Here is a 13,860-nt window from a genome sequence, read left to right on the forward strand (position 1 = left end):
GCCAACGCTCAGGGAGTCACTTACAAGGAAAGCAACACGAGGCAGAGAAAATATCATGCAAATCTACTCTATTTTGGTTCCTTCGTATGCAAATCTGTGCAACTTTTATAGAATCGATCTACAATTAAAACACATGAGGTTTCACTGATTCATTCTCTTAAGGACTATCAAGAATAAATATTAAACGTGCTCCACTATGTGAGGAGACACTATATTGTATATAAACAGCGTTGAATAAGTAACTGGGATATTGATATTCCAGCTTCTACATACTGTACTTAGTTTAATATTGAAGTGATAAGGAACTGCAAGGCAGATAAGTTCACCATAGAAATATTTTTCAACATGAGTTTCTTCCAGCCGTTGTGTTACTTTGAACATCGTAACTTTTGTGTTTATCGTGATTGATATGAATAATAAACGTACACCTATGTAATCTCTTTCGGGCACAATAAACACATTCACAAAACGCTTTACAAGACAAAATTGATTAGGAACAAAGCGAATGTTTTTTTTTAAATAAGCAAAAGGGAGACAAAATATCTTGCATTAATTCTCTTCCTCATCCAACCAACTGCAAGGTCAGTATTTGTGTTTTTACAAGTGGTCACTTATGCCGTTTAATGTCCTATTACCTCACTCACTGGCTCTTCTACGATCAGCTCGCTGCTATTCACACAGGAGGAGGCTGAGGATCTCACCAGTTGGCTGGAAGAACACTAATTTCTCAACAGCAAGCTTTGAGAGACCAGCTGTCCTGCTAATGTGACTGCACGACACGTTCACAACTCCATGTTTAAGTTGACTAACAAACTGCAGATTACAAAAGACCATCTCTTTCACACAGTACACCTGACACTAGTATTCCAACACCATCTCCCAAACCCAAAGGATTGAAGAAAATTAATGTTTTGAAGCACACTCAGCAATTTGAACCACTTCCCTATATTGTAAGAAGATTACCCTCATAGCACAAACTCGTTTCAGTTTAAAACGCCCGACAATTCTAGACCTTAAAGCTGCCCTGTAATACCTTCAAGAACCGACACTTATACACAATACACATACACAAAAATCAAAATAGCGATATTCTTGACAATCGGTTTTGAACACTAAGAAACAGATTGATCCAAATACAGATACACTTTTTGGAGCAACGAACATGTCTTAAATTTCATTGGTTTTACAGCCAAGGCTTTTACACTCAACTTCATTCATTCCTAGCCTCAGAACTAACTCATTTCCTGTAGAGAATAACATGCGGATAAAATCAATGCAGTTTTCTTAATTGCCATACTCGCTTGGTAAAAAGGCTGAACTGCAAAGCAGTCTACAAACGAAACAAAACTAATGATTAAACTCCTAACATGTTGAAATACCATCAACGTCCTCAACCCTAATAGCTGCACTCTGGTATAAAAGTGCAACAGAACCTATTGTGCAAGATTTACAAGAAAACAAAACCTCTGGAACGATAAGGTCAAATCCATTCAACTCAATTGACTAGCTGCAGAATTGAGCCTCCAGTTTGGGTTAATTCATGGGGACATATAATTTTCCAGCTACTTTTTGTCGACTCCATCAAGCGCATATGATTTGTTAAATGCATCATCAGAAATCTCAAACATTAGGTTGTCAGTGGGTATCTTCCATGACCCCTAACCATAGCCTGCGTAAATTTAAACTAATGCTTTATCAAGCTGGCAATAACGTAGCAGCATGTACTGCCGCTAATAGACAGTGCACAACCCCCTCAACTGCATTCAAATTGCCTCTTCAACTGAGGGACTGCGAGTAAGCATTTGAATCTGATTATAAAAATTGAAGCCAAATGAACCAAGCCATTATTTCTATTTAAAAAAAATTTAAACTTAAAAAAAAAAGGTTTTAACGTCCTGTGACTCTCGTGTTGAAAATACGGTACATTGTCTGTGTACTCACATACATAAAACAGCTCAAAGTGCAGGAATAAAGGACACTTTGTGGCTCTTGCAATCCATTTCTAGATAGGAAGCTGTGCGACGTGCTTTCTTCTGCTCTGGCAAGCTGTGTGTGTGTGACTCGTGCTATGGGGATTACCACTCCTTCCCCTTTTATTACACTAGCGTCCGCCCACAGCTATGACGCAACAGACCTCAGGCAACAAAGGCTGTGTTCTGTTCCTCAGCCGTTTCAATGACGTCTATCTCTGCCAGTAATTTCATAAGTTAGGTCCTCAGCAGGGCAGCGCATGTTAATTTTCTGCCGTTGTATGACAATACAGAGGAAAACTATTGTAGACAGATTGACCAAAATGTTTGTATTTTTAAAGAAAAATAACATAAACGATTTCAACACTTTTGGGAAAAAATTTAAACGCATCTCCTGGGCATGTTACACTTCCATGAATCATGCTGGTTTTCCAGCTTTCAAATCTGCACGTATAATGACAAAAATAATTAACTATTGTTCCATCTCAATTGGTCCCACTCTCCCCACCCCAACCCCTCTTTCCTCCCAATGGAATTGTTATGTCAGTCGCATCTCTATGGTGTAAGAATTTGCTATGCTATTAAAGCTAACTGAGTCACTGTGCATTGTCAGGTTTTTACACACTTTGAAGATTACAACGCACAGTGCAGACCTTATAGGTTCTTTGCGGGGGAAACGATGCAACATAAATGTTTCCTTTAACATTTAAGATACCCTTGATGATAAACCATTAAAAATAAACTGAGACAAAGTCTGAGTAGGTCAACAAGTTGGTTCTTTTCACAGCCACACAAAACCCACCCTGTCCTGAACTTATCCACACTATATCCTGAAGGAAAGTGCAATATAACCGTAAGCCATAGTTAATGAAATAAAAGTCTGAAATCCCAAGAATATTATTTCATCTCCACGTTTAGCTCTGGATTTCTCCCCTCTCCCCCCCAAGACAAAACCAACCTGGGCCCAGTAGAAGAGAAATCATTGTGGCTCATGGAAGTCCATTTTGCCTTGTCCTATAATCTGCAATAATGTATTGAAGCAGAAACCTAACAAATTATTTTCTGAAGCAGATAATTAAAGTAGCATCAACTGTTTTTAACAGGAGCCGCTTCCACTGGGTTGTTGAGGGGAAAATAGGAGTGGAGATTTTTTTCCTTCACTTCAAGATCCAGGTGAATCTAGTTTTAACTCTCGTTCCCTCTCATGGTCCAAGTCAAATAGCCGACTTTTACCTGTGTAGGAAAAGAGGGGGGTTAATATCATAGGGTTAATTCTCCTCAGTACTGGAGCTTGTGCCTGTCTAAACAATGAAGTAAAAATACATTTTTCATAATCAAACAGATAAAACTAGTCTCTTCTAAAAGATAAATATCACACTGCTTGTATAACAGTAATAATCCTTGCATATGATATAGCGTCTTATCAAGACATCTCAAAGCACTTCACAGAATATACTGTAAAGTGAATTGACTGTATGTTTTGTGGATGAAACGGGGCAGCCAATTTGCAAGCAAAGCTGCAACGAGTACAATTTTTTATTGTATAAAAATGATATGGAATGAAGAGGCCACTTGGAGTGTGTAGGAAGCCAGGATTTTCCCATCATTTCAGTACTACAACAGCCAATTGTGGGTTATGGACTTTGTGACTCATCCACTATTCTTATATCTAAACTGTCTGCTTTGTAACTTGGCTGAAGTGGGAATCTACCTAAAGTTGGTTAAAACAATGCATAATCTCATTCATTCTGAACTCTGTTTGCTTCTTGAGTAAACGAGCACTATCCTAGGGAAATACAAGAAGAGTTTCACTCCCAGCTCTGCCCGAAAACTGCACAGATATTTTCACAAGTGAGGAATTCCAGTTTTATTGTAATGGTGGGATAAAATAGCGCTTTGCAACCAAATGCCCCCGAAACCCTTATTCACGCCTGTAGTCGCCTCTAGCATAGATCTTTCAAATGTACTCTTCACTGGTCTCCTTAACTCCACTGTCCATAAATTTAGCTAAAATTGATCTGAAATTTCCATGCCCATTATCCCAGTCCTCGCTCAATTCCTTGACTCAGTGAATCAATCTAAGGTCCTCACTCTCAACCATAATCTCCCCATATCTCTGATTTTCTCCTGACCCAAATTCGGTCATGGAATGAACACTGCTGGAAAGTGCAAGGGTGTGTATGTGCGGTGAGAACAAAATAAAACTTCAATGCCGGGCATTCTCAACCAGACCACTGATGCAAACCTATGAAGAATGGGCACCTTGACTACCAAAAAGCCTTTAGGAAAAGGAGGAGGTAGCAGGAGGGGGGAAAAAAAATCAGTTTCCAGACTCCTAGAAATTTGTAGCACTTTTATTTTCCCCAGGTATTTTGAGCTGTGAAATGTTTGATCCTGTGCCAAGTACCGCCTTGCGACTGATCCACACCCAGACGTCATGAACACGAGCATAACAGAAAAGGATGCCATTGTATTTGTAAGATTCACCATGAGTATAAGGATTACAAAAGTGAACAGCTGGAATCACCTAGTTACAGGTGTTAAAATTTGCAGAGTGTAAACAGTAACCGATGACCGTCTGAGGCCAGGCCAACAGTTACAGATGTTTAACAGGGCGGAGCAGTTCATTCACAATAGAAAACCTCATATTAATTCACGCATTTCATGCAGTGGCTGATCACGTCAAAAATTCTCAATGGGTTTCTCAAAGTTATTTTTAATTTCCAAACTCTGTTGACATAAGACCCAATAGATACCAACAACAACAACAACAACAACAGAAGCAGGGAGATCAAAAGCACAGTCGAAGAGGAGAGTCTTGAGATGGGTCTTGAAGGAGGCAAGGGAGGGGGCGAGGCGCAGGGTTTGTGGGATGGAGTTCCAGCCGGTGGGGGCAGAGTGGCAGAATGCCCACCCACCAATAGCGGGGCAAGTGAGGCGGGGGACATGAAGCAGGCCGGAGCCCTCTGAGCGGAGGGAGCAGGCAGGATGGTGGGCGGTTAGAGGGTCGCAGAGGTCAGGGGGGGAGAAAGACCATGGAGGGCTTTGAAGGTGAGGAGCAGGATCTTGAACTGTATCCTCTGTGTGATGGGAAGCCAGTGGAGTCGGGCGAGGATGGGGGTGATAGGGTCATGGAACCTGGTGCGGGAGAGGACGCGGGCTGCAGAGTTCTGGATGATCTGTAGCCTCTGGAGGGAGGAGTTGGGGAGGCCGACAAGCAATGAGTTTTCATAGTTCAGCCAGCGGCCTGCGGTGTGAGATGGTGGCGTAGATGTGGGGTAGAAAGGATAGTTGAGGGTCAGACAAGACACCAAGGTTCGGACTGGCTTAGCAAGGTGGAGTGTGCAACCATGGATGGTGATGCTGTCAGCACCTCAGGTGAGGAAGAGCTGACAGGAGCCAGTCAGGAGAGCCTCGGTCTTGTTGATGGTCAACTGAAGAAAATTAGCTCTCTTCCAGGACATTCTGTCAGTGGTCCTGGAGCCAAGGGTGGAGGCAGAGAGATACAGTTAATAATAATCCTTGCATTTGATATAGCGCTTTTCACGTCGGGAGGACGTCCCAAAGCGCTTCACAGAACACACTGTAAAGTGAATTGACTGTATATTTGTGGGCGAACGCGGCAGCCAATTGCGCACAGCAATGTCCCACAAACAGTCGTATATTGAAAATGACCAATTTTATTATTGTTTTTTGTTTTTTTGGAGGGATTATTATTAGGCGTGTGGAGTAAGGAAACTTGCCCAAGGTTTCGCCCTGCCTGGAATTGAACTCAGGTCTCTCTTAACTCAAACACTGATTAAACTGCTATTTCACCTCACTTGCACCTTCCAATGGGGGAAATCTGATATTGCAACAGTGTGGTACTAACACTAAAATCTCCATTTCGATGCAATACTTTTAACAAGCAGATATTCTCAAAGCCATCAGTATAGCCATAGCAAAAAGAATCGCTGGCAGACCGTATAACAGAGGTATGTTTTTCATTGACATTATTGCATGAAAGCAGCATGAAATCAGAAGTTTTTGTTTAAAAAGTGCAGTATTAATCTTTATCCAGTTATTTTTTAAAGGTTCACACTTAATTTTTGAAGCAGCAGCAAATCAGGCATTGCAAGCTATAAAAGATATCCAAGCAAGAGAAATAAATCATCAAGTACTTTTTTCATGTGAGTGAAGAAACCTTGGACGAAGCTAAAGGCTTTCATATTTATATTGATTTGACGCAACCCCAATTCGCTTAGATTTCCACCGTGCAGTGCAAAAGGACCATAAGTAGGAAGAGTTCACTTAGCACATTCCTCCTCAGTCAATTGGTTGCTGCACATCAGAAATTTGGTTTGGTGGGGCCGCTTTCCGCAATTCTGCCCCTGCTCTCTGGAACTCTCTCTTGGAGTCTCTCTGACTCACCCGACCCTGCCACACCCCCACCGCTCCCACTTTCAAAGCCAGCCTCAACACGTACACCCCTTCCACCGTACTTTTGGTCATTTCCCACCCTTCCCATTCTCAAGCTCGGGTGAACAGCTAGCTGTGTGAAGCACTTTGAGATAGCGTTTCCATGTGAAAGGCACAATAAAAATGTAGCACAATACAATGCAATTTACCTTTGACGCATTACACATCTGAACTCGGAGGTAACACATACCTGCTTTAAGGAGTGAATTTATTACCACAAATAGCTCATTCTTGAAGCACTGAATTAGATCTGAAAGGGGGCAGTCTTCCTGATTTCTCTGTCTACTGATTATACTAACAATATTCCTTGTATTTGACATAGCGCCTTATCACACCTTCGAGATGTCTCAAAGCTTTTTTGCAAGTTGGATTACAAATACAAACCAATGGTAAATGGTGGGAACTACTGGAGTATAAAAAGAGGAGATGGAGAATATTACTGCCACATATAATAATAATCCTTGTATTTGATATAGTGCCTTATTATGTAAAGGATAGACTGCACCGGAAAGTGGATTGACTGTATTTTGTAGGCGACACACACACACACACACACACACACACACACAAAACGCTCATTGCTGCTCAAAGGTGCTAAGGTCATGGATGCAGTACAGCTTTGGAATGACTTCTTTCACTGGGGGAGTTTACCAGGACGAAAGACAGAGGTGAGGGGAATTAAATCATAAATTTAAGAACTCCAGACTGACAAGCATAGAGCACGTACAAGTAATTACAGCTTCAAGCTGAAATAAAATTAAGGGCTAAATTAAAAGAACTGAACGGAAGCAGGTGAATGTTGGAGAGAGGTTTATGAAATGTGGTGGAGACACAAAGATCAATAATGATGCAGAACTGAGGGCAATATGAACCTAAAGGAATAAAGAATTTTGATGGCAGAATTATTAACGTGATTTATACAACACTCATAAATAAAAATCTTTATCTCTTGAGTTCAGATAACCCAAAGAAGGCAGAACAGCTGCTAATACTCAAGTCCCAAACCCATTATTAGTCAAATTTCTGAAATGGACTCAAAGAAGGAAGTTAGTGTACGTAATTGAAAACAATGGGAGGAAAATTATACCACAGTGCACGTCAATTGACAAGGTAGTGGATCTAGAATTTTCAGTGGATTTGACCACGAATGCATTTTGACACATTTTACTAGCACATGAATAAAAACATCCCATACCAATATACTCCTCAGCCAAAAACATTCTTAGTGAAGCCTTCATCCAACAGCTAAAAACACAAAACGCAAAATACTGCAGATGCTGGAAATCTGAAACAAAAACAGAAGTCGCTGGGAACACTCTTCACCCTTCGTCAGAACGGTTGTGGATGAAGGGTTTTGGAACCGAAATGTTGACTCACTTTGCTTTCTCCATAGGTTCTGCCTGACCTGCTGAGTGCTCCCAGCGACTACTGTTTTTGTTTCAGCTAAAAATACAAGTCCATTCATTTATCCATAAACGACTGTTGGCATACATGAAATCTTTGGTGTCAGCCTAGTCTTCTAGTTTTCGGAAGGTTGTGGGTTCAAACCCACATCAAGACTTTGACCTCATTCTAAGTCAAGGGCCTATGCTGACACTCCAATGCACAGCTGGGGAGTGCTGAATTGCCCAAAGTGCCAGCCTTGGTTAAGATTAAACTAACGTTCCCATCTGTTTTTTCAGGTGGACGTTAAAGATCCCAGAATAGGGCGTTCCTACCCATCTCCTGGCCAACAATCCCCCAGTTCAAAAAATAGGCCATTAGCGTGATAACTATTTGTGGAGCAATTTGCTGAACACAAATTGACCACTGACCTTGCCTACAAATACACTTTTTAGATAATGAGAAGGCACCACATCAAATGCAAGGATTATTATTACATAATCAACGCGAGAATCAATTGCTAGTGTTTGGATACTCGAGAAATGCACTGAAGTTTGTATGATCTGTACTGCCTAGCAACCAGGCTGCAAGCGCTCTCCAAGTAAAGTCACGATTCACTGGATCACGCCAGCATGATTTTGTTTCAGGGGCAGTGTAGAGTAACAGGGAATGTGCAGTCAGTGAACAGCCATTGCTTAAAACTGACGCCCAGCAAAAATCCTTGAAGGCAACGCCTGCCAAATGATACCGAGTGAATTTCCATGATACCGGCCACAATAATCCTTGAAGAGGTAAACACATCTACTGCGAAGGGCGGCGTGCGAGATAACAAGACAAGATCTTGCCATTGTTACTTAGGGTCTTGATTAAAACATTCATGTACAAAACGCAGTGGGAAAAGGCAGGGGAAAAATATATAATTATCAAGGAAGGTGTGTGGCATGAGGACATGCACTAAATTCCATGCGTACAGGCTATAATTAGAAAACGTCGAAAAGGTCATTTTCAGACGTCTTGAATATTTATAGTTACAACACTGTGATCGTCACTATCTGCCCACTTCTGTAGCTCGATTATTAAAACTCATTCATAGACAAGGGTACTCTGCAAAAAGGCCAGCTGAAGAGGATTCGTTAATCACATACAAATCTGCAGACTTCTTCACGCGGGACACGTGGTGTGAACCTAAAAGTGCATTCAGTTCCATTTACCTGCAGTTCTCTATTCAATCAAATGCAGTGTAAAGTGATTAATGGCCACTTTTCCAAAGGCCATTTAATTCTTTGTAAATCTGGGCAAAACATCATATTGGATCGAAGTACAGAAGCCACACCATTTTAATAGAAGAGGGAAACAAGGAGGAGACCGGGTATAGTTATTGGGGGGTGGGAGGGGTGGGGTGTTTGGGGGGGGGAGGGCATTGGACTTCAAAATGAGAAAATTTGTGAAATGCAAAGAAACAAAACAGTAATTGTCAAAAATACACGGGTACTTTAAATCTCTGCAAGTGTGAAGCCAGCACATTGACTCAGAATCGTCTGGGCGGTAGGGCACGGATTTTCATTGACCTGGATAGCGTAGTTCATTATTTTCAATTTCACTTCCGTCAAATAGTAAATTTACGACCAGGCATCGCGCCATTCTGTTACAAGGTTTTTCTTGATGCTGCATTTAGCTTAAAAGATTAATCGAGCATTGACGCACATCGAGTCACGACTCGTCTTTGCTCCAGTCCAGCCCGGATAACGTCAAGCACCATTAACCTCGAGCATCGTTGTATCTAAAATGTAAAAGATCCACTCTACTGCCTCCCCTATCTCCACAGCCTACTCACCCCCCACCTTTCACCCCTTCTTTCTCATCTCTTATATTGAAACCCACCAACTAACCTCATGACCCCACACCGTTCCAATTCACCTGTTTGCTGCAAGGTGACATTATCAACCTCTCCTCTTCATCTGTCAGGGTACCCCTCCCTGTCAATATTTGGGTGCATCTGTATAAAGTTGGTTATTCTTTTCATCAGAATAATCCTCACATTAGACATAGCACCTTATCACGTCTGTAAAGTGGATTCACTGTGTATTTTGTGGGTGAAACGTGGCAGCCAGTTTGCGAACAGCACTGTCCCAGAAATAACCATGGAATGAGTGACCAACTTTATCTGGGGAATTGTTGGCCAGGACACCGGGAGAAACTCGCTTCTCTTTTTGAATAGTGCCATGAGATCTTTTAACGACCACATTTAAGTGGGGGCTTGAACTTACAATCTGCTACCACTGAGACAAGCTTATGGCCATTTGTGGGACATTGTTCGCAAATTGGCTACTGAGTTCACCTACAGATGCGGTCACTCCGTTTCACAATAAATTCTGTGAAGTGCTTTGAGACATTCTTCCGAGTTGAAAGATCAAGTGCAAGGATTACATTATCATCCACAAACATGAATACTTTAAGCATACTTTGGCACGTACAAGGCCAACTCCACCTTGACTCATCTGTTGATATGCAGACTGCTTATCGGACATCCAACACCATTGGATGATAAAGAAGCCATGATTTGTGTTTGTACACCTCGTGCTGCACAGAACGGTGACAACGCGTTGCCTTGAAACCACAGGGGGCGACGTTTATCAATGAAATTAGAACTTTTTAAAAAAAAATCCAAGCGATTCTATCGATGAAGGTATTTAAAATGACAGCTTATTTAATGCTGTAGCTTCTGGGTGTTTTGCCTTATTTTCCCCACTTAAGGTTTCATACAAAAGCACATTGACAGAATACCTAACATCTCACTGATAATAGGATGCAACAGCGCCGACTAGTGGCTGTCATTGCTAATTGTTTTAAATACAGTAATGTCGCTTTAAAGTTCGCTAGAAAATACACAACTGCAATAGTTCACTTCCATTGTGGAGTCCTGTAGCTCAGTGGTTAGAGCACTCGCTTTGCAAGTGAGAGACCTGAGCTCAATTCCCGGCAGAGGGCGAAACCTCGGGCAAGTTTCCTTACTCCACACAGAGCCTAATAATAATCCCTCCAAAAACCAAAAACAATAATTTAAAAAATTGGTCATTTTCAATCTACGACTGTTTGTGGGACATTGCTGTGCGCAATTGGCTGCCGCGTTCGCCCACAAATATACAGTCAATTCACTTTACAGTGTGTTCTGTGAAGCGCTTTGGGACGTCCTCCCGACGTGAAAAGCGCTATATCAAATGCAAGGATTATTATTATTATTGTGAATCAGTATAAAACACGGGTGCTTTTCAATGCTGCCAGTTGTGCAACCGGCTCATTAAAACGTTAAAAAAAATTGTCCGGTGAAAAGTTCATCTGCAGTTAATGGGTAAAACCAGCTGCAGGTTAATGGGTTATTGGGGTAATAATCCCTCCCCCCCCAAAAAAAAATGGTCGCTCAATCCACGACCGTTTGTGGGACACTGGCTCTGCGCAACTGTCTGCCGAGTTTTGACCACAAAATATACAGTCACTCCACTTTACAGTATATTTTGTAAAATTCTTTGAAACGTCTCAACAATGTGAGGAGGCGCTATATCGAATACGAGGATAGCGATCAATTTAAATAGAAAACGGCTGATGCTGGAAATATAAAAGGAAAACAGAAACCCTGGACATCCATTGCTCCTCCCTTCATTACCATCAACACACGCCTGAGGTTTGCTGACTCGGTACACACTCGATGTGGAATCCAGGGCCTCGCTGCCCTGCATGGCTCAATAACGCACCAGCTCATTTACCTGCTAAGCCATCAGCAAACATCACTTGGCAGTTGAAGGTTTCCATGCCTGCCTTCGCAAACGGGTCCCATTCATTACATTCACACTCCTGTCTTAGCCGTAATGTATATTTATTGGAGCCGCTATTACATTTCACTTCAGACACAAAAGTGCATCATCACGCAGGCTCACTCCTCGGCTTCTACGACCCTAGAACTCTGATGCTACAATGGAGTGTTAGTGGGTGACTCATCTAATTGCCAGGACACGAGGTGATTTTGGTGTTCACTGACGGAATTGTGAAAGCCAACAACAAACCAGAAAAATGGGCCAAAAGGGAGGTAGAGGAGAAAGTATACCCTGAATTACAGCCATATTTCATGTTTTTTTTTTACACACGAAGAAAGAAATTGGAACAAATAAGTTATGAACCCAAATAGTGGTTGGGACAACCTGGAGTGCCAATATTTTTGACTTGCCTTCGCAACCCATGCACTGCTATAAAAGTTTACATTTGAATCCTGATATCACTTAATAGCAGTTAAGAATTTTTTTTTTTTTTTTACTTGCAGAAAAATATCTTTTTCCCCTTTTGGTTCGGTCCAGAATTGTAATTTTCTAAGAGTCTTAAAATGGAGGATAAGAAACTGAAGAAAAGTTCTGGTATTGTTTAGAGTCACAGGATTAATTTGCTCCATCAAGCTATACCGGTGTTAGCTCTTCCACCGTAGCTGTATACCCTAAGAGCAATTCCCTGCTCTTTTCCCTACGCGATTGATTGTTTTATGCTCAGACCAGCACAAATTACTATTCTGTTCTTGTAATAAAGCAGATAATACTGCAGTGCCTGCTAATAGCGGTCAGCTCCACATTCAATACACTAGCAGCACCAGGGATTCTCCTGGTTTATAAATCATCCAAAAGCCTGATGATTCAGCAAATGGTGAAAATCTTGTAAAACAAGCAGTAAATGATTCCACGGTGTGCGTACGCATACATTGAAAGAGATTACGAATAGTTTAGGCGTCTGCTGCTTACTTTGTGCTGATGCCAAAATCCATAAGAGTAACGTTGTCCCGTTAATACTGCTGGGCATCTTCATAACCATGTTTGTCGATGTACTTCTCTTCAGAAACTGTAGGCGTGTCATGCATTTCGTACACACCAACTTTGCCTCGCTCTCAAAGAAATGGTGGAGGGGCACACATGTGACACAGCAGCTGCTGGGAGAATTCAGTGTGGTCATCGCTGCCAGCACCATACATTGGTGTCCATCCAAACTATCAGGAAGCCTATTCCTGACAAGACTGATGTACACATTCATGGTAGGCGATGTTTAAATTATAGATCTGCATGGGCAAACCAAAACCAAATTTGGAACCAATGATAATAATAATAATAATAATAATAATAATAATAATAATAACCATGCTGCTATGAATCCAGCATTTTCCACAGTTTATATAAAACTATGGAACAGCTGTGAAATAGACAAAATATAGATTGTGTAGATTGTGAGCACTGAATCAGTGGCTGTTTTATCTTGATGTTCTTCTGATGCTATTGCTGATGAATGCAAGTGCACACCGGAGCTGGAATTGCGGTCACAACTCGGTACCATCACACCCACTGCAATTCCCCTGTTATTTGAAAAATAAATTTCATGTTACTCTGTGCCCTCTTCTTAGTTTGATTGCAGGAAAGTGAGCAGAGCAAGAGAAAAAAAAAATAGTGTCAAGGTTAGATGCCAATGATCCTCAATACATGTTACTAGACCTAATTTTCATGGAAAAAAAATGGGTGCAATTTTTTTCCCTGCTGGCTTATGTACTAACAAAGTATTACATTGCTTACGTGAGCGCCATGAAACATGGCACATATCTCGCCCGAATCAAAAGAAATTGCTAAAACATTCCCCCCACAAGATGTTTAATTTATCTGTGACAAACTTCAGTTTATTCTGTGGGAAAATCATTAACAGACATTAATAATAGTGTAATAATGAATCAGCAAAAAAAAAAGATTGCAGCACCCCTTTGGAAAGTGCAATAATTGACTCACTTGTGCAATATAATCATCGTACTAACCTTTCCATTCTCATTGGCACTTTTTAAATAATGGTAGGAAAAACACATTCGGTCATAGAGCCCAAAAGTTTAGCGTGCAGCTTGCTTATGAAAATAGGACCCATTGCGTGTAAAGCAGATTTTAAGTATCTCCCATGTGGTAGTATATTTAATAATGCAACATGATAACCTGAAAATGTGCTGAGCTCAAAGTTTCTAGGGAGGGTAACGTCAGAGTAATAT

The 13,860-nt window shown here is 41.2% G+C and overlaps 1 protein-coding gene across 4 annotated transcripts in view; it reads right to left on the reverse strand.

Moving 5' to 3' along the window:
- Nucleotides 1–13,860, reverse strand: part of zc3h12b (zinc finger CCCH-type containing 12B) — a 32,186-nt gene that overhangs the window by 11,895 nt on the left and 6,431 nt on the right. The window contains exon 1 of one of the 4 annotated variants that reach the window (XM_007893493.2): nt 12,590–12,641. The exons of 1 other annotated variant lie outside the window; for it this stretch is intronic. Coding sequence is in view for 1 of the 3 variants with exons in the window: in XM_007893478.2 (XP_007891669.1) it covers nt 1,942–1,947 (6 nt within the window). In the remaining 2 variants the exon portion in view is untranslated. Of the gene's footprint in view, nt 1–1,941; nt 2,164–12,589; nt 12,642–13,860 lie in introns of those variants that run through there. 2 more of the 4 variants (XM_007893478.2, XM_007893484.2) reach the window with 2 other exon arrangements.

This window comes from Callorhinchus milii, unplaced genomic scaffold (genome assembly GCF_018977255.1).
Source record: "Callorhinchus milii isolate IMCB2004 unplaced genomic scaffold, IMCB_Cmil_1.0 Scaffold15, whole genome shotgun sequence".
NCBI lineage: Eukaryota > Metazoa > Chordata > Chondrichthyes > Chimaeriformes > Callorhinchidae > Callorhinchus > Callorhinchus milii.